At 44.2% G+C, this 23,089-nt stretch overlaps 1 protein-coding gene across 1 annotated transcript in view; it reads left to right on the top strand.

Moving 5' to 3' along the window:
• The window catches only part of dact1 (dishevelled-binding antagonist of beta-catenin 1), a 15,297-nt gene extending 6,712 nt beyond the window's left edge, over positions 1 to 8,585 (top strand). The window contains exons 2-4 of the mRNA XM_070920480.1: positions 3,011 to 3,140; positions 3,523 to 3,636; positions 5,106 to 8,585. Coding sequence (XP_070776581.1) covers positions 3,011 to 3,140; positions 3,523 to 3,636; positions 5,106 to 7,291 — 2,430 coding nt within the window. The 3' untranslated portion in view covers positions 7,292 to 8,585. The remainder of the gene's footprint in view (positions 1 to 3,010; positions 3,141 to 3,522; positions 3,637 to 5,105) is intronic.
• The last annotated feature ends 14,504 nt before the right edge of the window (positions 8,586 to 23,089 follow it).

Below are 23,089 nucleotides of genomic sequence, written 5' to 3'. Positions count from 1 at the left end.
GAGAGGCTTTTTGGACGCTATCCGTCCTGCAGAGCTGCAGCTCTAAACTTGAATCTGGAGCAGATTACCCCCCCCCCCCCCCCCCCCGGTAAGCAGGAACAAATGGAGATTCCTGTGAGCTGCTGGAAACTCTGCAGATCAACTTTCAGCTCTGTGACAAAGCAGCTGAGACACAAACAGAGTCTGAGAATGTGCTCACAGCAAACTGTTCAAACTGCACTGGAAACTCAGGAGATGGGGTCTGATCCTGGTCTGTGCTGGACTTCAGTCAGTTCTGTTTTTGGTTCTGTGTATGGTTGGGGGGGGGGGGGGGGGGGGGGGGGGGTACAAAGCACTTTTCAGTGATCCGTCTTTCTGTTCTCATGTGCTGGATAGGTGGACAATTTTATTTTGAAAAGTAACAATAATCACTTCCTGGATTATTGTGTGAACATATATATCAAACAGTTGAAACTCAGACGGCGTGTTGAGTCTGGAGTGAAGTCTTGTGTGTAGACCTAACCCGGTACAGAGACAGATCCAGTACAGAGAACAAACTGGACTTGATGCAGAAGACAACACATGATCATGAGCTCAGTATTTAGTGTCAGACCGCGTTGTTGACTCTCGTCTTTATTAGAACAACATGACTGAATCCTCTCAGTCCACAGCTTATTTGGCTGTTCAGGTTCATAACTTTAAAACAGCTTTAATGTATATTAATGTTTGAGGTGAGTCTTTATAGTGACTCTCGGCTCCTGGTTTATCTGTCCTGGTTCACTCTCGGCTCCTGGTTTATCTGTCCTGGTTCACTCTCGGCTCCTGGTTTATCTGTCCTGGTTCACTCTCGGCTCCTGGTTTATCTGTCCTGGTTCACAGACAGCAGACAGACTCAGTCAGAGACGAGCTGCTGAACATAGTGCAGCATTTAGCAGCTAAAGAGATGGATGTTTCCCTCAGGAGGTGGGGGAGACCAGAAACAGAGCTAACAGAGAATAAACAAACTGATTTGAGTTGAGACAGGAAGTGAGTGTATGACATCTCTTCCTGCTGGGGCTCGGCTGTCAGTTGATTGAAAGGTCAAACAGCTGGAGGAGCGTCGGTTTGTGTTTGAACATGTTGCTCATTCCAGAGAGCAGCTGCTACACACACACATACACACACACACACACACACACACACACACACACACACACACACATCTGAGACATCTGAGCATCATGAAGAGAGACCATAGACTGAATATAGAGATGGACGACATGACCGCTCCTCAAAAGTGAAGCCAAAACATCTCGATCGCCCCCTGGTGGCTGGCTGCAGTACAGGTAATAAGCCCTGCCCCCTCCATGTTAGTGGATAAAAACTTAATAAACTTAATTTCAGGTAGTTCTTATCACGCCGATGTTTGTTTAAGTGTTCATTTTTCTGATACGTTGGTTTTAATTAGTACAGCGGACATTAATACAGCGGGAGGAAGTGGAGTCACGTCGGCCACCTTTACATACAGTCTGTGGTCTGAACGGAGAGATCATAAGTTTAACGGCTTCATGAGGACGAGGTCTCTGGAAGTTACAGAAGCTGTTGGACACAGGGTCAGGGTGTGGGGGGGTGGCAAGGCTGGTTGACCATCTGACCAGTGGTTGTGATGAAGTATACTGGGAGTTCTGGTTCTGTAGCGCCTGTAGACTGAAGAGGAGTTTCTGTTCTCTGCAGCTCAGTCGCAGGAATGCAGCACATGACCTGAGAGCAGCGCTGCATAACCCGCATGTTTTCCATCTCAACAGAGGGAGGGTCACACTGTGTGTGTGTGTGTGTGTGTGTGTGTAATAAGCAGCAGTGTGTCAGCAGGTCGTCCAGACTGCAGAGTTTTTAACTCATTAACTGCCTTTTCATGGGGTTAGTATGTATATATATATAGTTTGTTCTGCTTATATTTGAGAAGGTACACTTTAGTCTATGTATTGAGTCTTTCATTGAGTCGATGGTTCCTCAGCTTCAGTCTTGAAGTCTCTCTGATAACTTGCAGCCGGTTATCAGCTGGAGGGGGATCAGCCTCTGAGAGCCTGTTTCTGTTGGCAGCTCTCGCAGATGAAATGACGTCTTTGTGGGACAAGAACACACAGAGCGACTCACAGCGTCTTCAGACTGTCTCTCTCTCATAAAGCTTCTCACACTCACTGATGGATCATCTCAGTTTTATAAAAATGAAGTGAAACCTGAACAAATGTTTTCTGTGGGATGATGAAACTGCTCATTTAAACCAGTTTTCACTTCATCATCATTATCATCTTCATCTGTTGTGTTAGTCCTGTGACCTCTGACCTTCGGTGTCAAACACTGATCTTCAGCCTCAAACCAAAGACTACACCCAGATGTTTAGAGGCTGACTTCATGTTTGGACTGGGGGGGCGAGGAGTGGCTGAGTTTGTTTGGAACCAGTTATCAGAACTTCTGTGTTGTAAGGGTCACGTTTTAAAAAGTTATGGTCAAGTCCTGATCCATGATGGTAGAAGCTACTACAGATCAGGATTTCACTTCACACCCTCACAGAAGAAACCTGTGAACCCAAACCTGAACCTGGAGTCAAACAGAAACAGACTGTAGTCAGCTGTTCTTCAGATCTGTTTTCTGTTCCCACACTTTTTGTTCCTCCGTCCATGTTTACTGAAAACGTCTGTCAGCAGATCGGAGGTCTGTTCAGAGCCTCACAGCTTTGAGCCATTTAATATCTGCTGGTCCAGTTCTTTTACTGGTTTTAAATCACTGTTTCAGCGTCAAACACTGTAAATAGATTCACTTTGTTTTTCCTCCTCCGTTTGTTCTGGTTTCTGTTCTCTCAGCAGGACTGTTAAAGTTCCCTCAAGTCCACTTTGGGATCTGGACTCTGTCAGATGTTTGTTCTGTTTGTTTGGAAAAAAACAGAATTCCAAGATTTTCATCACAAACAAACAAACTGGAATGTGATACAGGAAGCGGAGAGATGAAATATGAAATCCTGATTCTAACTGTGAGTTTCTGTGTGTGACACCAGAACTGTCTGAGGAGGAGGGACGCTGGTCTCATCAGTCAGTTACAGGAGTTGGACCGACAGATTAGTGACCTGCGATTGGACACCGAGGTGTCACATGACCCGCCGGAGACTGACAGCCGACCCAGCTCAGGTACATGAATATAACAAACAGTTTAATTAGAAGTTGTTCTGAACACAGAGCAGGTAACTGAGTTACTAATATTTGTTTAAAGAGACAAGTCAAGTGTTTGATGAGGGCTGTATTAACCCTTTCTACTGAACAACGATCATCATGTGGAGAAGATTAAACATTCATGTTTTAAGAATTAAAGGTTCATTATAATTCATTGAATGATAACTGATGGTCAGTTTGATTTATGGCTATAGATGACTGTGTCATCTGCATACAGACGGGTCTGAATGTCTCTCTCTCTCCCTGTCTCGCTCTCTCTTTCCCTGCCTGTCTCTCTCTCTCCCTGTCTCCCTCTCTCTTTCCCTACCTGTCTCTCTCTCTCTCCCTGTCTCTCTTTCAGGTTTCTATGAGTTGAGTGACGGGGCGTCCGGCTCTCTCTCTAACTCATCTAACTCGGTCTTCAGTGAGTGTTTCTGTTCGATGGCAGACGCTGATGGACGTCTCCTGTCTACAGGTACACAACCAATATACAACCAATTCACAACCAATGCCCACCCAATACAGAGCCATTACATAACCAATACACAACCATTACGCAACTAATACACAACCAATCACTGATTAGGTGATCTGCAGGTGAGAGGGAATCATGATAATGTTGGGTTACTTTGTGCACTCAGGCTTCAGCAGGAGTTCCTCTCCTCTCCTCCTCTCCTCTCCTCCTTCTCCTTCCTCTCCTCTCCTCCTCCTCCTCCTTCCTCTCCTCTCCTCCTCCTCCTCCTCCTCCTCCTTTGTTTGTTTGGATGTGAGGAAACATCTGGAAGCTGTTTCTCTGCTGGAGGCTCAAACAATCACACCTCTGACGATTTGACTCAAACACCAGCCTGCTAACACCTGCAACACACACACACACACGCACACACCCGCACGCACACACACACACACACACACACACACACACACACGCACACACCCGCACACACACACACACACACACACACAGGAGGAGAATCAGTCACATGGTTGCAAAATGTAAAAAGCAGCTCTGCCTCAGAGAAACTACATTTATACACAAGTAATTCTGCAACAGCCTGAATTTAATTTTCTATTAACATAATGAGCCCACAAGCTACCTGAGAGCCACATGTTGATGTAATTCTAAATAAAGTTTTCTAACTTCTGCAACTGAACCTGAAAGTTCTGATTTCACTTTGACTTGTAATTGACCCTCCCTACTAAATCTGACAGTTGATAGGTTAGCCAGCTGAAACCTAAGCAATGAAAACAAACACACATTGTTTAGTTTTGTGCCCTGTTGGCTGATGTTAGATTGCCATAGTTTACTCTCTCTAATGCTATTTTCACCGTGTCCTTGTTAGCTGATGTTGAATCGTCATCTCATCTCTCTTGGCCTGCTGATATCCCTGATACACTAACGTTAACTGCTTACTGTTTTAGCTTTCATTTGTAAACTTGTGATTGTGAATTCTACTAAATTAATAAAATCCTCACTCTCTGAATGGGTATTCAGCAAGTTTTGACTTATATATATATACATTTAATTTCATATCCAGGACCAGTGGTGAACCTGAAGAGTTAACATTTCACAGCACAGTTTCTCCACAGGAAAGAATTTTCCACTTACTAATGCTTGTACGCTCCATCCAGAGCTGATCCAAACAGAGTCATTACCACATTCAACAGACCATTTCATCAGAACTGTATTGCCAGGAAACAGTTCTGGTCAGAGTTAACCTCCTGTCAGCTGTTGACATTAGGAAACACTGCAACATGAAATAAACTTAGATCCATTTAGACTATTTATGTTAGAAACTGTGAGGTGTTTAGCAGTGTGGTTTACAGCAGCCCTGTACACATTCATTGTCATGTAAAGTCATCCAAAGACTTAAAATAACGAGTCTCCTGAATCTGCAGCTGTGTCTGTCTGTCATAATGTGAAATTCTTTCGCTTTCTCCATTTAGACGAGCTGGCCAGCTGTTTGGAGTGTGATGGTTTGGTTGGAGGACTTTGTGATGACTCGTCTTCCTCTGGTACAGTCCGTCGCTCGCTCTCGGCTCCTCACCCGCCCACCCTGGACCCCGTCTTTTCAGTAGCCTCCTGTGACCTGGCCTCCAAGTACCACTGTGACCTGTTGGCCCGAAACGGCAGCAACGTTTACCGTTACCCAAGCCCATTGCACGCTGTGGCCGTCCAGAGCCCCGTCTTCCTGCAGATGTTGGGTCACGGAGGTCACAACCGAGACGAAGGGCTTCTTAAAAGCATTGAGGCTGGTGGTGAAGGACTCAAACCAGAACCTTCCCCTCTTTCTGCATCTGTTTCAGCTCCTCTTGTATCTCAGAGCACCTCTTGGCTGGTCCCCTCTTCCTCTTCCTCCCAAACTCCTTCCCATAAGCGACTGGACAGCTACATCTACAGTCTGCTGCAGCGGAGGGCCCTGCCTGTCAGGACCAGCAGACCCAGGACCAGCATCAGCACTGACCCATCAAAGAGCATCCTGAGGCAGGCCAGTCTCTGTGTAAGGCAGGTGTCTGGTCCCAGCTCTGGGTCCGGTTTTGGAACTCTGAGGGGGTCTGAACTCAAACCCTCCTGGCCAGCTGGAGGAGCATCAGCAGAGGGTGCCGCCACCTCGTCTCCTCATAGGCAGTGGTCTGAGGAAAGTAAATCTGAGCAGCAGGAGACCCAGAAGGTTTTCCCTGATGGCAGCGTTGACATAATGCAGAATGGTTTCAAAATTAACAACAGTGACTTGGCACAAAACCAGAACAGCCCTCCTCTTTGTAATGGCATTCAGAATGGCTCTTCTCTCTTTAACAAGAACATTAATACAAGCACTAACAGTCTGCTGATAAAGAACAGCAAAAGGCTTCTTCCTCCCTCAGCAGTGTCCACAGCTACTCTGCCTAAAGACTTCAGGGATCTGGACGGTCCCAGAGCTAACTCTTCCCTCAAAGAGACCAATCAGCCATATTACCCTCCTAACAAGGAACTGCTCATCAAATCACCACCTATTGTCAACACACTATCAGCTACTCCCAAGAACAGCCCGAAGCCTCTCCAAACTGGCCAGACAGAGAAGGTTGATGGGTCAGTGCTGGAGATAGCAAGTCTAGGTTCTTCCTCACAGGATGAAGCAGAAGGGGAGGGGAGTCACATGGTTAATGCCAAGTACATCCCCGCCCAGCGGCAGAACGTCAAACTCCGCAAGTGTAGCAGCAAGAATGTCAAGACTGTCAAGGTGAAGACCACCACGACAATGAAGATGAGTCGGGCCTCTGAACACAATGTGCCTACATCAGAGAGAAGAGGTGATAAATCCCACCACAGGTCAAGTTCTAAAAAGTCCCGGCTATTGGAAGATGGAAGCTCCATCCACATTAAAGTCTCCAAGAGAGTAGCTGGTGGCAATGTGCATCGGGTGTCCTCCTCCAGAATCAAACGGCTCCCGGCATCCATCCCAGAAGGCCGAGTTCTGGACAAACACACCACATCAACACTAAGCAGTGTGCGGTCAGGTGCCTCCAGGCACCATCACCATGGACACCACCACCATTACAATGGTAACCACCACCATCATCATCATCACCACGGACGCGACCAGGTCGTGGTTGTTGCCAAACCGAAGTACAAACGAAATGATTACCGGCGGTTGCGTGCGATCATGGAGGTACCGTATGATGAGGCCTTTAGGCGTGCTCAGCGGCATAAGAGAAAGGAGCTGTTGAGCCATTCTGCAGCCAACCTGTGCCTCCCCTCTGATGGCCAATTGAGCAACCCATACTCCTATGTGGCAGGAAGTGACTCTGAATATTCAGCCGAGTGTGCGTCGCTCTTTCACTCCACCATTGTGGACACCAGTGAGGACGAGAGGTCAAACTACACCACAAACTGCTTTGGAGACAGTGAGTCCAGCGAGGAGGAGTACGTGGAGGAGAGCACCACCACGAGTGATACTGAGGAGAGTGGTGGAGGCGGGGCAGGAGGAGGGACAGGTGGAATGGGCAGGGGATGGAGCCAGTTAGGGGCGGCGGGGCAGGAAATGACTTCAGCTCAGACAAAGGCCTTCATCAAGATCAAAGCCTCTCACAACCTAAAGAAGAAGATCCTTAGGTTCAGGTCGGGTTCTTTCAAACTCATGACCACCGTGTGAGTCAGCAGGAGGCGGACAGATGCCCTGCCAAAATGGACCAGAGCCATATCTGTTGGGATGCCTTACCCATGCACTTCTAGTGTACCTGACCCGAACCCAACTGTGAACCACACCTAATGGAAAAGCAGACAGTACTGTGGTAGAACAGGTGCCGCATGGTTCACTTATGAAATGGAAAAAACGCTTTTCTACGCTGACATTTAAACCAACCCCAAGCCTCTTTAGCCTGAGAGACTAAGCCAAACGAGTCATCCATCTTTGTAAAAGCATGTGTGACATTTTTCTTGACTGACCCAACAAGAAAACAAACAGTCCTTATAGATGTTTTCTTAATTTACTCTTTTATATATATGCCTTCTATGTTCACCAGCCGAGTCCATCTGAGCGACCTGTGTTGTAGTAGTCATGACTTCAGGAGAAGAAATAATCTGATTGTTTAGTTTCTCACCTCTGTTGCCTTCTCTTCTTGTGTTCTTCAGTATGATGTTTAAATGCTAAAAAGGGAACAAGGACGAAGTTTACATTTTAGTTGTCAGTAACCTTGAAACAGTGCTCTTGCAAGTTACATAAGATACTTGATTAGCAACCATATCATCTTATCAACTTCCTGTGTCTAAATTTACCTTCATCTGGATCATGGGGGGGGGGTTTCAACGTGGTAATTTGAGGACACAAGTTAAACTTGAGAAAGTCACACTACATTAAACAGCACTGGGTTGTTCACATGGACTCTCTGGGTACACACAATTAACAGAAAACATTTGAAGGCGAGATCTCATAAATTCCTGTTTTCAAACCCAGTTCATGATATCAAACAAATCAACATGGCTGCCCAAACGGTAACAAGCATCACTTAAAGAAGTATGCATTTAACATTTTCCTAATTATATGAATTAAGGGATCAAGTTGTATCTCTAACTCTAAGCCTCTAACTTCCTGCAGCATTAGATGCTTTTGGGAAACAACTGTTTTGGTTGGTTTGGAGTTCGTTTTGCCAATCAAATTGGCCTCCTTCACACCCTCTCTCTCTTACCTGGCCCAACAAGTGCCTCGGCCGACGTAAACCTGGCTGTTGGTAAGACCTGAGTAGAGAAAACAAGGTCTCAGTCTGCTTCAAACTAAGTAGTTGGTATGATGTGTAGTGCGTCCATGTCTGCAGTCAAAACGCTTCTACTTGTGTGTCCACACTTGAAGGCAGCGTGAAAGACTTGATGCCACAGCCCCTTCCTGGCTGAATCCCCCTGCCTCGCAATATCACTCCAACAGCTCTGTGTCTTTTTTTGCGTCTTTGTAGCAAGGCTGGACCACCAACCAGGCAAGGTGGGCAACTGCCCACTGTCCGGGGCTCCAAGGCCCCATGTTGTCTATGTGCAATTTGGCAATAGCTTTGTGGTAATTTGATTCATTACAAATTAGTTTTATGATGCATAATTACTATTAATGCATCACTGAAGCCAAAATCCAAATGGTACATGTCTTTTAGAGGGGCCCTGTGTCAAAATATAGTTTTTTAATACCTTTAACGTTTCAGTTGGCATTTTTTAAGTGACAGAAAGAGTTGTGTGAAGCAGAGAGAGAAGTTCAAACCCTCCTCCTGTCTCATCTCCACACAGCTGGCCAAACACTGCGTAAGGTGGGCAACGCAGTGGGAACTTGGAAAGGGGATTTCAGAAGCTGTCAGGCTATCCAACAAGCATTTAGTCTGAAGCATACTGAGGCCTTTAGTGTTTCTACTTGACCATGTTCTCTGGTGCCTGGTAGAAGTGGGGCTTTATTCAGGTTCTTCAGAGAGTTGTTTGGAAAGTTATTCAGGTGGTTCCTCAAATGTTTCTTAAGACGTCTACTAACGTCTCCAGAGGGTTCTTCAGAAGGTTGTCCAGTAGGTTCTTCAAATGTTCCTGAGTTGGGTTGTATCTTGCTGCAGTAATCTCCTTATTTCCTGCACTTTGAGATAAGCTGTCAGTGGACGGGATGGACGGTGTAACCCTGTTAATTTGTTATTTGTATGCAGCCTTGTTTTGTATTTATCACATGAACTTTGCTCTTCATTTGACACAACACGCCAAACATCTGTACATGCTTCTCTTTTTATTAGACAGTCCTGATTTAAGTTGCTATTTTTTGATGAAAGCTATTTAAAACCTAATATATTTGCTTGGTACATAATGGATACACACAAGGTACTGACTGGCAGCTGGTCGAGGTGGATCGGTCCTGAGCTACAGTTTATATAACATTTAAACACTAAGTTTGATGTGTCTTTCTTAACACTTCCACCACTGATGCCATAATAACCCACTTATACAGCATTTAGATGTCTGGGTGCAAACCAGACCAACGTTTGTTGTGTTTTAGAGGTTTGGATGATTCTCCTGCTTTCAGATCAGTAAAATGATGACCTGTTACTTTTTGTAGATGAACTGGAATGCAGTTGAAACCTTGATTTTAGGTCATCTAGATATCTAAAAAACACCAACCAAACTTAGCCTGTTTTTGTTTTTTTGCAGATACAGCCAGATGTCTTTTCACCTGCAAGTCACCAAAGCAATGTTCACAATCAGGAGTGAGTTCAATTATAACTTTCATTGTATAGATAGGTCTAGGATGTGTTTAGCCTAGCTTAGCGCAAAGACTGGAATCAGGAGGAAACTGATAGCCAGTGTAGCTACAAAACCGCTAGCACAATCAATATTATATTTAGGTGTTTATAGCTGCATTCTTGATGTTATGGGTGCGACAAATAGTGAGCACATAGCATAAGCTATGAATAGCTAGCTAGCATATCAAATGTTAAGCTAACTGTTGTTATACAGGATGTGTTTATTCTAATTTAGCACAAAGACTGGAAGCAGGGGGAAACTGCTATTATTACGAAACTTTTTCTCTTTTGATGGAGCTAGGCCAGCAGTTGCCACATGCATCCAGTTTTTGTGCTAAGCTAGGCTAAACACGTCATATCTGTACTGATCAAAAAGAGATAAAACTGATATCCATCTTCTCATCTGACTCTGGGGATGACACTAGTCACACTAGTTGTACTTTCTGTGCAGACCAGCAGCAGGCTGATGCCGAGACGTTGTTGCTGTTTGATACGCAGGCTGGAAATTAGTTTGCTTGAAGCTCTTTCAACTGATGGTACTCGTCTATTATGGTCCAGAGTTGACATGTTCCAGATATAAATAGCTCCCACAAAGCTTTAAAAAGCCACAGAGATTGTTTCAGCGCTCATGTGTTGTCTTTGTGTTGAGAGCTATTTTAAGTTTCTGATGATTTTCTCTGGAAACTGTTTATATTTAAAACATCATGTAAGTGTGTAACAGCCAAAAACCTTCAACCTCCTGAAGTTTCTGCTTCACACTGACCCGATTTGACCAACTTTGCTCCTGTAAATGATCATATATGCAACTGTAAATGACTGTTACTGATGTGTGTGTGTATATAATGTCTGTGTATGCCAGTACTGGTGCTTAACCTTTTTATGCTTCATTAAATGTGGTCTTTAACATCAGCGTTTCATTGTTCTGGGTTCATCTGTTTCCTCTGACCTCAAATCCTGAATCCTGACAGCCTGGAGCTGTGAGGGTTTTGTCCCAGTTGGCAACCAGTATTAACCGGTCTCCCTGCTGCTCAGCCCGATCACAAGATATTTACACTGTTTGTGTGTTAAGCTGCTTCACACACTCCTGACTGTGAAATCCTTTTATCTGCATATTTCTCACTGCAAAGTATTCATTCACAGAGGCTGCATGCCAACAAGCTCACAATGACAATGCTAACATGCTGATGTTTAGCAGGTATAAAGTCCACCATGTTCACCATCTTAGTTTTCATTTAAACAGGGTGTCTCATTGAGATCTGTGCACATGAAGAAAAACAATTACAAGCAGCTTTCAAATTTCAAATTTCATCTTCAAAGGAAATGAGAGATTTTTATTCATTATTTGAAAGTTTGCATTCTTTGTGAGGAGTGTTTTGTTTAAACATACCCAGTGATCAAACATGATTACTGTATTTAGATGTGATTAGAGAGCAGAGAGACTTTGGCAGTTTTTGCAGTGGAGGTTTAGCAGAGGTTTAGTTTTGCGTGTTGCTAACATTAGCTAATTAGCAGTAAACACAGCTGATGGGAATGTTATTAGTTTCCAACGTATTGAACAAGGTCTGGGTCATCAGCCAGGGTCCAGTCTAACAGTTTGTTCCAGAGTGAAAAATCTTGACAATCTGTTGACACAGTCTGTCTCACAGTGTCTCAAATCTAGTTCTGTCTTTTTATATTGAGTTATATCTTGTGTCTCATTTTGTCTTTTTGCATCTCGTTGTCTCTTGCTGCGTCTCGTTGTCTCTGCTGTTTTATGGTTCACTTTGTTTTCGGAGAGACGACTGTTGGCTGTAATTAGTGTGACCACAAATCATCATGTTGATACTCAGATGGTTCAGAGAGAGTTCAGCTCATCTCACACACACACACACACACACATGACTGTGGATTTTCAGTGAAAGTTGAATCTGCTGCTCTTGTTGACTCCAACACAGTCTGAGACTTCTTCATTCACATGAATGTGGAGACTAATGGAGACTAATCAAAAGGCTACAAAATAAACTCCTTTGCTTTCAGGAGAGAAACTGAAACTTTAGAAGAAAGAGTGCATCCAGGGAAATAGAGATGTTACAGAGAGGAAGAAATCAAGAAGAAATCAAACCACGACAGATTTCATCGGAACGTTTCCATCTGTCTTCAGGTTGTTTCTGTTCACGTCACCATAATGAATATAAAGTAAGTGACAACAAGGTGATCTATGTGTTCTCTAAAGGGAACTGCTGACGCTGTGTGTGTGTGTGTGTGTGTGTGTGTGTGTGTGTGTGTGTGTGTGTGTGTTGGTCTTCTCTCCTGGGATTCATTAACATGCACTCTCCACACTAACTCACTGTTCAGCCTCCTCATGTTTTTCCACTCTGTATAAAACTGCTGCCGCTGCATCATCCGGCCACAGACTCTGACGGCCAATCAAATGTACACAAGAACGCACACCAGGAAGGACTGCCGATGCTTACCACGTTAGTGTTTGAGGAGGAGAAATGTATGTGATCGACTCTCTACCATCTGACCTGAGAGCAGTGTGAACAGAGCAGAGGCTCATACAGATGTGTATTACACTGACAGGATGTTGTGTTAGTAATGTGTCAGTGCTGTATCACAGACTGGTCCTGCCGTGTTTGTGGAGCTGTGAGCTTTTGTTTTTACATGTTGTTGTGTTCAGGTGCTGAGAGACTGCAGGACAGGACAGTACAGTGTGTGTGTTGTTTCAGGGACCATTAGTCATTGTCTCTCTGATCATTAACATAATGAGAGTCGACAGCTGACAGATCTGCTGATAACAACTGCATTAACACACACACACACACACACACACACACACACACACAGAAATATGCAGGAAAACAAATCTTTGTGTTAACTGAGCTTCAGGTTTCTGCTTCATCAGTTTGAGGGTTGATCAAACATTATGATTATTGATCCAGTTATAGATCTGATCATAGTTATCAGTCAAACCTATCAGGTCTAGCTGGACGTCTCACACGTCTAATTCCACATCTAAACTCAGGTTTCACAAATAAAAGCCTCATGTGCAAACTGCAGTTCCCATGTGATCAGACATTTCACACGTGACCTGATTTAGCATGTGATAAGTTTTACATGCCCCCCCCCCCCCCCCCCCGGTTAGAAGACATGCTTTTTTAAGTTGTCGATATAGAACGAGAGATTTATTCAAACAAACATTGAGAGTCTGCTGTTTTCCTGAGGAACCTGAACGCAACAGCTCTACTCTGAAATATTATTTTTCCTTTTTTTTAGTTTTTCCATCTGAGCTGCAGGTTTGGCTGCAAGAGGACAACAGACTGACTCTGCAGGGACACACACACACACACACACACACACACACACACTGGATCAGGCTGTCAGCTCAGAGGGAACAGAGGAATAAATCACTGCAGTGTTACACACAGGAAACCCAGAAAATCCTTGAGAGTGCCCTTAAACACACACAAAGACACACTCTGAAACACACACACACTGAAACACAAACACACACACACACACTGCAGCCATTTGCTCGCCTCCTTCAACACCCTCAGATACAGTAAATCCCTGCTGCCCTTCACACTCAGCTGCCGCTCTGTGTGTGTGTGTGTGTGTTTATAAGAAGAACCAGCGATGGTTTGAAGTCAGAATTAATCAGATTGGTCGGTTTGTAACCACGGCGACCCGGCCCAAAGATCAGTGGAAGAAAATGGATGGATGAAGATGATTGTTGTGTTTATTTTCTGAATGAAACAGTCAAGTGAACTTTATTTATATAGTCCAACATCACAAATCACAATCTGCCTCGGGGCTTTACAGTCTGCACAGCAGACCCCCCCTCTGTCCTCAGACCCTCGACTCAGATGACGAAAAACTCCCCAAAAAAAGGAGGACAGCTGAGCAGCTTCAGGATCTGAGCCAGACCATCTCCTCTCCACCACAGAGACCTGGAAAGAGGACAGACCATCAAACACAGAAGAGGACAACAGATCCACAGAGACATAGACTGAAAACAGAGCGCTGAGAGAGAAGTTGGAAGAGTTCAGCAGTTCCGTTTTGTGTCACAGGGTGTCATTTTTGTTTTGATTGGTTGCCAACCTCAAGAGGGTGGGTCTTAGGTAATATGGGCCTATCAGAGGGCAGATGCAGGAGGAGCAGGGGGAGAAATGTGGACGTTTGAGAACGGCAAGCTGCAGAAGAAAGAGAAACTCAAAAGTGGAAACCCTCATTACATAGTGGACAGTAGAGGACTGAGCTTCAGAAGAAGAACGTCTAGTTCAACAGCAGACTAGGATATATTTTCAGACTCCAGACGAGTCAGAAAACATCCTCCATGAAGCTTTTAACCTTTGACCTCCTGGTGTTCAAACTCACACAACTTTATTTAAACAGAAAAGGAGAGGCTGTTTGCTGCAGCAGCAGGTCGACTCGCTGCAGGCAGGAGGAGAAAATAACAACCTGCACAGCAGACGGCAGGATGTCAGAGTTATTTTCTGGAAATCAATGAGAAACACACAGAGGTGAACACAGTTTACCAGCATGACGTAAAGAAGAAGCAGGAGGAGGAGGAGAAGGAGGAGGAGGAGGGGATAAGGAAGGAGGAGGAAAAAGACAAGAAGTAAGAAAAGAAGGAGATGAAGAAGAAGAAGACAGGAGGGGATGTCTGGAGGGTTTTTATATCATGGAGGAGGAGGAGGAGGCTGAGATTTCCTGCTCATAACGTGGACTTTGAAGCGTCTGTGGGAAGTTGAAGCATCCTGGCGAAGGATGAGACAGACAGCAGCTTTACAACCTCTGTATCCCTCCACCACATCTGGATCCAAAATCTCACATCATTAGATCCAGTTTTATAGATTCAACTCAACTCGCACACAAAACAGTTTTTATGTGTTTCTTTCATGTTTTTATTTTCTCTACTCTTTATTCCTTCTGTCCGTTTGTCCTCTCAGTTACAACATGATGGACAGAGTCCTGTTCTCTGTTTCTATCAAACAATAAAACTAAACTGATGCCTTGAAGCCAGATCAATTATCTGACATACATGAAATAAACACTTGTAACTGTGAGACAAAGCTGTCTGTATCTTATTTAAATAACTGAACATGCAGTACTGTATACAGAGTACATGTACAACATTTATGAACAAGCTGCGCAAGATAAAAGTTACAATCAAGTGTAGGAAGGAAACAGTGACCGAGCTTTAACACAGTCCTGGCCTTCTTCTTCTTCTTCTTCTTCTTCTTCTTCTTCTGTCCCCTCTGACCATGTTGTTCCAGTTCTCTCCCCGAGGTCCTTCAGTGGAAAACTGTCTCAGGTGGAAATCAGAGAGACAAACACCGACGTCAGCACAGCTCTGTGTGTGTGTGTGTGTGTGTGTGTGTGGACTTATTTAAGTCCATCTGAACCCTGATGTGATTTCATAAACTCAGAAACAGCTGTGATTTAACTGAACCAGGCTCCTGCTGGTGTTCTGGGAATAAGAGAGTAAATTATACTTCTGACTGCCACAAATAAAAACACAGTCTGGTTAAGGTTTGGTTAAGTTTGGACAGGAAAAGCACCTGGTTAGTGGTTCAGGTTTTGGGGAAAGATCAGTTTGTTAATGAGTGTGTATTTATTGTATTTATACTGCGAGTGTGTCAGGATAGTAAGGAACAGCAGCTAAACTGAAGGCAGTCCAAAGAACATAATCACATACAGTGGACTACTGTCCACCTGAAGACCTCTATGAGTATGTTACATGAACGACGGACATGTCCCTCAGTATAACATTCATACATACATCACTGCTCCAGCAGTGAGTGACCCTGTCACCAATATGTTCGACATGTTCTTCAATAACAATAATAACTATAACCACCCAGTACATTAGTATTACACTCAGACGTCTTGTTTACTTCCTCTGAACCTGCATTTAAATATGAGCAGGAAGCTGCTTCATACATAAAGTGACGCTGTCAAAGACTTTGTGACATATTTAACATGTAAATGTATTGAACATGGAAATATATGTATATAAATGTCTCTGATTGAAATCAATACAGAAGAACTCTCTGACTGCAGAGAGATATCTATCACACACACACACACACTGACTGAAGGCTAAAGAGCACAAACACGCCCACACTGCCGCCCACATGATGCACTGATGCTTCACTGTGTAAACACATTTATTTCTCCAGGATGTGGACCGATGAGATCCGGACCTCACAGTTATAGTAAGATGGTTTGATAACGTGCAGCAACTAACACGTCCACACAGAGCAAGTCTTCATCAGAAGAAGAAGAAGAGGCTGTGGTGGTGTAGACTTTACCTGTGCTCAGCTAACAGCTGTCCCATAGTAGGACAGGTTCTAGATAAAGACACACTGCCACAGCACATATACATATACATAAATATAAATAAATATATATACATACATATATGGAATACATATCTTATACATATATAAATATATACATCATAAAAACATCAAACTATCAAACAGAAAAGAAACATATCCATAGACAGAACTCAAGAGAAATTCAACTCTTTAGAGAGTATCAGATAAAATCCAAACGACATGGACAGGTATGGACAGGTATGGACAGGTGGACAGGTGGACAGGTGTGGACTAGTGGACAGGTGTTGACTGGTGGACAGGTGTGAACTGGTGGACAGCTGTTGACTGGCAGAGAGGTGTGGACAGGTGTTGACTGGTGGACAGGTGTGGACAGGTGATCAAATCACATCAGGGTTCAGATGGACTTAAATAAGTGAATATACATATTATATTATATAAAGACGGCCATGAAACAGCATCACATTGACTTCCACTCATCTCCTGCAGACTGACTCTAACCTTAAAACAAGTCTTCAGACTAACATTTAATCATTGACGTTATGAGGACGTGCGTTTTGTCCTCAAAAGGAAGGCAAGTCCCCACAATGTGACTGTGTAAACAGATGTATGTCCCCACAACATGAGTAGTACACACACACACACACACACACACCCCTCCACCTCCACCCGGCTGCAGGCTGCTCAGTCTGACAAAACAAATGAACCTCCCTCCTCTTCTCCAACATGGCCGCTGGGCGAAGCATCGCTCGCACACAGTTGTCTCTAAGGAAACACACACATACACACACACACACACATGCACACACACACGTGTGTGTTACTGTACTTGTGAGGACTGTCAGTGATTCTAATCCTGACCTTTGAACCTGATTCTTTAACTTTAACCTTTAAACTCAACTGTTTGAAGACATGAAGACAGCAAAAATGTCCTCACAAACAAGCATAAGGTCACATACACACACAGAGTCAGTTTCCTCCTCCGTCGCCATGACGACGGCAGTAAAATGTGTTTGTGTTTCAGCTGAAATATGAAACCGTCTGATATCGTCTCCATCAGCAGACTTCATTTCCTCCTCTGATTCACATCAGTGTGTGTGTGTGTGTGTGTGTGTGTGTGAGCTCACTGGAGGAGGGGACATTTTTACAAAGTGAGGACATTTTGTCCAGTTTAGTCAAAGTGCAGTTTGAGGGCCCACGACTTGGTTTTAGGATAAATGTCAGGATCCACATCAGACCTTTGACATCAGCAGTGCGTCATCGTCTCTACTGAAGCGTACATTGTCCAGTCCTCGTTGACTCTGTCCTCTAACCTCAGAGAAGACAAACTGTCCTCACCAGGCTGAGGGACATCAGACATGTCTGATAAAACTGCGGACTCAGCATCGCCTCTCGTTCTGCAGCCGCTTCAACACAAACAATAAACAATAAATCAATAAGTCATCAGCTGCTTCACTGCCTGATCTGCAGGGTCAAAGGTCACAGAGGGGTTAACATCATGTCCTTCATCAGCATGGTCAGGATTATTGATTAACTAATGTTTGATTGATTACATGACAATGACACGATGGTTTATATGAGTCATGTTTAACTTCATTATCAGGACTGTTTATGATAAATAATATGAAGAAAACATAAAAGAGGATGTTACAGTGGAGAAGAAATCAATCAACCAATCAATCAATCAGTTCTATTCACACAGTGAAATGTAATCTCTGCGTCAGGTTTTAGTAGTTTGCTTGTTTGTTTTTGGTTTGTTATTGTTTTTTAATGTATGATGTAATGTTTCCTCGTGTGGACTCCAGGAGGAGGAGCTGCTACCTTGGTCGTGGATAGCAGGAATCCAAATACATAAATACATCTGACATTTCAAGAATAACATTTCTACTATTTCAACTCATAACATCTGAACCCCCACCCAGATCCTGGTTCTGTTCAAGGTTTCTGTTAGAGGAAGTGGTGACCTGTTGGCTCTCTGTAATGATGAAGAGGACGGTCTGGAGATAATGTGGTTTATAAAGAAAGATGAACTGAATTGAACTGAATGATAAAAACAAACGTTTGTTGTGTGAACTCTCTGAACAGCAGCAGAGAGTTCATGTGCCCAGAATGTGATGCAGTGTGAGGTGGATCCATTTGTTGGTATTGATCCTGGTGATCCTGTGGTTTTGTGTTGTGGGGCTGAAGTGGGTCCAGCTGGGCTCCTCATATCTTCTATATAATAAGACTATATATATTCTATATATACAAAGTCAAAATGACAGAATGCAAATCTGGGGCTACAGATATTTATCAGGTTGGTGATATAATAATAATGATAATAATAATAATAATAATAATAATAACGATGATAATAATTATTTATGTTCATCTGTCATTTATTGTTTGATTTACATTCAACTGCAGTGAAGCTTTAAATATCATCTGTGGTCACACATACACACACACACACACACACACACACACACACAGACCTGGACCGCTGCTTCTTCCTGTTTCCTTGGAAACACAGCAGGGATGACTGACAGTCCAGCCACGGTGTGTGAGAGACAGAGAGAGAGAAAGTTAAAAATATACTCACTAAGGAGAATGCTATTGTATGACACACAACATCATATATCATTACATGTATTAATGCTGTAGTTGGAGGTGGACCTGATTTTTCCTGCATCGCTGACTGTCAGTGAAGCCAACGTGAGCAGCAGAGAAAACCATCCTCTGTGAGTTCGTGTTGTAGACGGAAACCAGCAGATCTGTCATGAGGAACATCGTCCACCTCGTTATTAGATGAAAAGAGATCAATAATAAATCAATATCCTGCTGTTATACCCCACCACCTCGTACAACTCGTCAACCAGTTCTTTACCATATTGGCCTGAAGAGCATATTGTTTTCTGGACATTACATTAGAATCATATTCAAGGACTGCTGCCTCCTACAGAGAGTGTTGCATTATGGGTTGTTTGTAGCCTTAAAGCCCGGCCACACCAGCATCTAAACTGGCAATTCATTTCAATGGATTTCATGTTTAACTGTTAAATTAAAGCCAGTCAGTGTTTCGTGAGTTCAACCTGCAGCAGATTGGTCAACGCAGCACCTCGCGGGGTGACTCTGAATCAGGACCCCCACTGTGACAACACAGTCTGACTGAAGGAGGAGGAGGAGGTCTGGATACAGACTGACCTGCACCTACAGGACTCCCAGGTTAGACCTCTGGACTGAGAGAGGAGGAGGAGGAGGAATATGAGACAAACCCTCCTGATCTCAGATCCAGTCCAGACCCTCTGACAGCTCCTCAGTCCTCTGAGACTCTTTCATCAGATGGAAACAATAAAAGCTGCTGGGCCCTCGTTTCAGAAACCAGGTCGATCTATTTTGGATGGAGGCGAACAGGAAGCTGTTTAAGGAGGACAGAAGGCGCTGCAGGAGAAAAAGAATCCACCTTAAGAAGGGGGATTATTTTATGGAGACCTGCAGCAGGAGGAGGTCAGAGGTCAGCTGATAACCCTTATCTGTGACCTTTGACCCCACAGAGCAGCCTCAAAGGAAGCAGAGAGACTGAGTTAAAGACCTGGACTGACTCCAGATCAGCTGATAAACAGTTTCCAACATGTTACAGTGTCAGCGTCTGTACAGGAAGTAAAAAAATAAAATAACATTTTTAAAACATTAAATTGTTTTTTTTTTAGCACTTTTGTATTATTCCTATTTCCATTCACACAGAATGAAACTTGAGAGTTTCATTCATTTGAATCATTTATATTGCTCATAATATTTATTTATATTTATAACAGGTTTATTTTGGAATGCAGCTCTTTTTATTGATTGTTGATATTGATTTTATTGATTGATCAGGAAGGAGTCCTGTCATGTGTGTCACAGGACATCTGAGGTGTGCTGGACAGGTGAGGACGTCAGGTGTGCTGGACAGGTGTGTTGGACAGGTGAGGATGTCAGATGTGTTGGACAGGTGTGCTGGACAGGTGAGGACGTCAGGTGTGTTGGACAGGTGAGGACGTCAGGTGTGTTGGACAGGTGAGGACATCAGGTGTGCTGGACAGGTGAGGACGTCAGGTGTGAATGCAGCTCCAGTTGAACGCTCAAGCAACACACACACACACACTCTGTTAAAGGTCATGTGTTTTCTCGTGTCCCCCTTCAACCTCTGTTTGATTAATGGCACAATTAACCTGCAGACAGACAGACAGACAGACAGACAGACATCTTCTCTATAAATATCCAGCAGGAGGTTAAAAGAAGATTCAGACTCAGCTGAGATAGAAATCTAAGTCTTTTCTTCTTCTTCTTCTTCTTCTTCTTCTTCTTCTTCTTCTTCTTCAGGTCAGAGGTCACACACAGGGTCAGAGTGGCGGAGATGAAGGAGCAGACAGTTGGTCAGTCAGTCAGGCTGGAACATGTTGACAGACAGACTGACAGACTGCTGCTGCTGGAGGGGAGGACTTAAACAGAACATGAAGGAGAAAGAAAAAGAAAATACAGAGGAGGAGCAGCAACAGTGCATTTAGTGTTTAAAGGGTTAAACCATCAATCATTCTCTAATTAAAGCATTAGCTCAGTCAGAGGCATGCTGGGAGGAATCTGTGCGTGAGTGTGTGTGTGTCAGCACTTATTATCAGTGTGATAATAAGAAACATGCTACTACATGTCACACACACATCTCCTCCACACATGTATTATTACATGTGATACGTCCCTGTGGTCACCCGCAGTACTGCAACTAAATCATCCCCCATAGATCTCCATTAAAGAGAGAGCTGACAGGACAAACCTGAGATGGACAAAGAATGAACACATGATGTTTGTGTGGACTGAGCAGTAAATGGTCTCACTTATAAAGCACTCTTCAACCTTCACGGCTCACAAAGAGCGTTACAGATCAGGTCTCATCCACACACACATTCATACACCCTCCCATACCACCCAAACACACCTGTCAGGTAGAGGTGTTCATCACACACACGCGCTGTCTGCTTCATGAATATTAATGAGCTGCGGCTTTGGTGGGTGGAGTCTTGGTCTCAGGAGGTTTCAGCCTGGGTCCTCTGAAGTCTAAAACAGTCTGACCCACAATGCACTCTCGAGAGGGGGGGTGCTTCTTCCTGGCTGTTATCCGGGTGGTTGTGATCCTTAATGATCCTCCTGGTCTTATTCTTGGTGTAAATATCCTTCAGGCAGCGGGTCCAGTTGAATGAATCTCTCTCTGCAGGTCGTGTCGGTGCTGGTCCTCCCAGGTCCGGCCCTCTGTGACGAGGACACCAAGGTATAAATAAGTACATCACATTGAAATACACTGAAAAAGAGGTTGATATGAAGATGTTCCTCCTTCTCAAGTCATGGACATGATTTCCTGTATTTTCCCACAAAATGTAGAAAATGTTTCCTTTGGTTGAACTGTTTATATTTCAGAAAGAAGACTTGGACCCTACTAGCTGAATATTACATCCATAAGTCAAAACTCTGTAGAAGAAAACCATCATTCTCTGTAAATGGTAAATGGTCTCACTTATATAGCGCCTTTCAACCTTCACGGTTCCCAAAGCGCTTTACAGCTAAGTCTCATTCACCCATTCACTCACACATTCACACACCGATGGTGACCGAGCTGCCATGCAAGGTGCTGGTCTCCATCGGGAGCAGCTTAGGGTTCAGTGTCTTGCTCAAGGACACTTCGACATGACGGGGGCAGCCGGGGATCAAACCCCCAACCCGCTCTAACCAGCTTTACCTCCCGTGCGACAGTGCTAACCACTGCGCCACCATGCCGCCCTGCCTGTCAAAACAAATTTATAGAAATAATTTCCTTTCATTTGAACAAAAAACTATTGTCAACAGACAATGTCTTCATGTTGGTTATTCATTTATTGATCTTATCTCTTCATATCCAGCGTTTTACTTTTTAAATGTCCTTGTTTGTGTACATTCAGTAAAGAGACTCTCTTTCATCTTTTCTGTTGGACGTCTGGTTGGAATCAGAAACCTTCGGACTGTTCGATGGATGAAGTTTCGTTCAGCGTTTGCTGAGTCTGAACGATTCACGGACAGCAGAGAGGATGAAGAAACACTGCAGCTGATCCATCTCAGTCCTCCTCACCAGCCCGACACACAAACGTCAGCTCAGCAGACGTGGTGGCACAGCAGAGGAAACAGCTGCTGTCTCCTCTGCTGTGCCACCACACACACTCACACACACACACACACACTCACACACACACACACACACACACACACTCACTCTCACACACACACACACACTCAGTAATGCATGCTAACCCCCCCTCAACAGCCACCCGACTGAAGAGAGAGACAGAGAGGAGCGTTCAGAGTCTCAACAGCAGCTCACGCCTTCTCCTGGCGGCTCTGAGCCTGTCAGACGGCCGGAGCGGGCAAAGACTGATGACTGCTCACAGTACTGACTGGCACACACACACTCCCACACACAGATATTAATAAATGTTTACACACACACACATAGACTCAATAAATATCTTACAGAAATAAACGTGCCGCTTCCCCCGGGGAACTCTTTACACCAGACTCAACTGCAGAGTACTGTGGGTGCTGATACATGCAGACCTGGTGACGGGCCCTCAGGGCAGTGGGGTGTGGGGGGGGTCCTTTTTATTTTTTTCAGTAACACGGTGCTACTTCCTAAATAACACACACACAATGAAGCAGTGGGGGTCAACAGGGCCCCACAGTTTATTTCTGCCCCAGGCCCCCCGAGAGGGTTTAACTAAAGCATGATATCAGATAACATGAGAGCCTTGAGGTGGCTCCTGAACCCAGAGGGGGCCAGGACCTCATTTTGGACTCGGGGTCTCCAGCAGGTTAATTCAGCCTCCACAAAGTATTTCT

This window comes from Enoplosus armatus, chromosome 15, assembly GCF_043641665.1.
Source record: "Enoplosus armatus isolate fEnoArm2 chromosome 15, fEnoArm2.hap1, whole genome shotgun sequence".
NCBI classification, from domain to species: Eukaryota; Metazoa; Chordata; class Actinopteri; order Centrarchiformes; family Enoplosidae; genus Enoplosus; species Enoplosus armatus.
The sequence above is the reverse complement of the archived record's forward strand: the minus strand, read 5'-3'. Positions and strand labels throughout refer to the sequence as shown.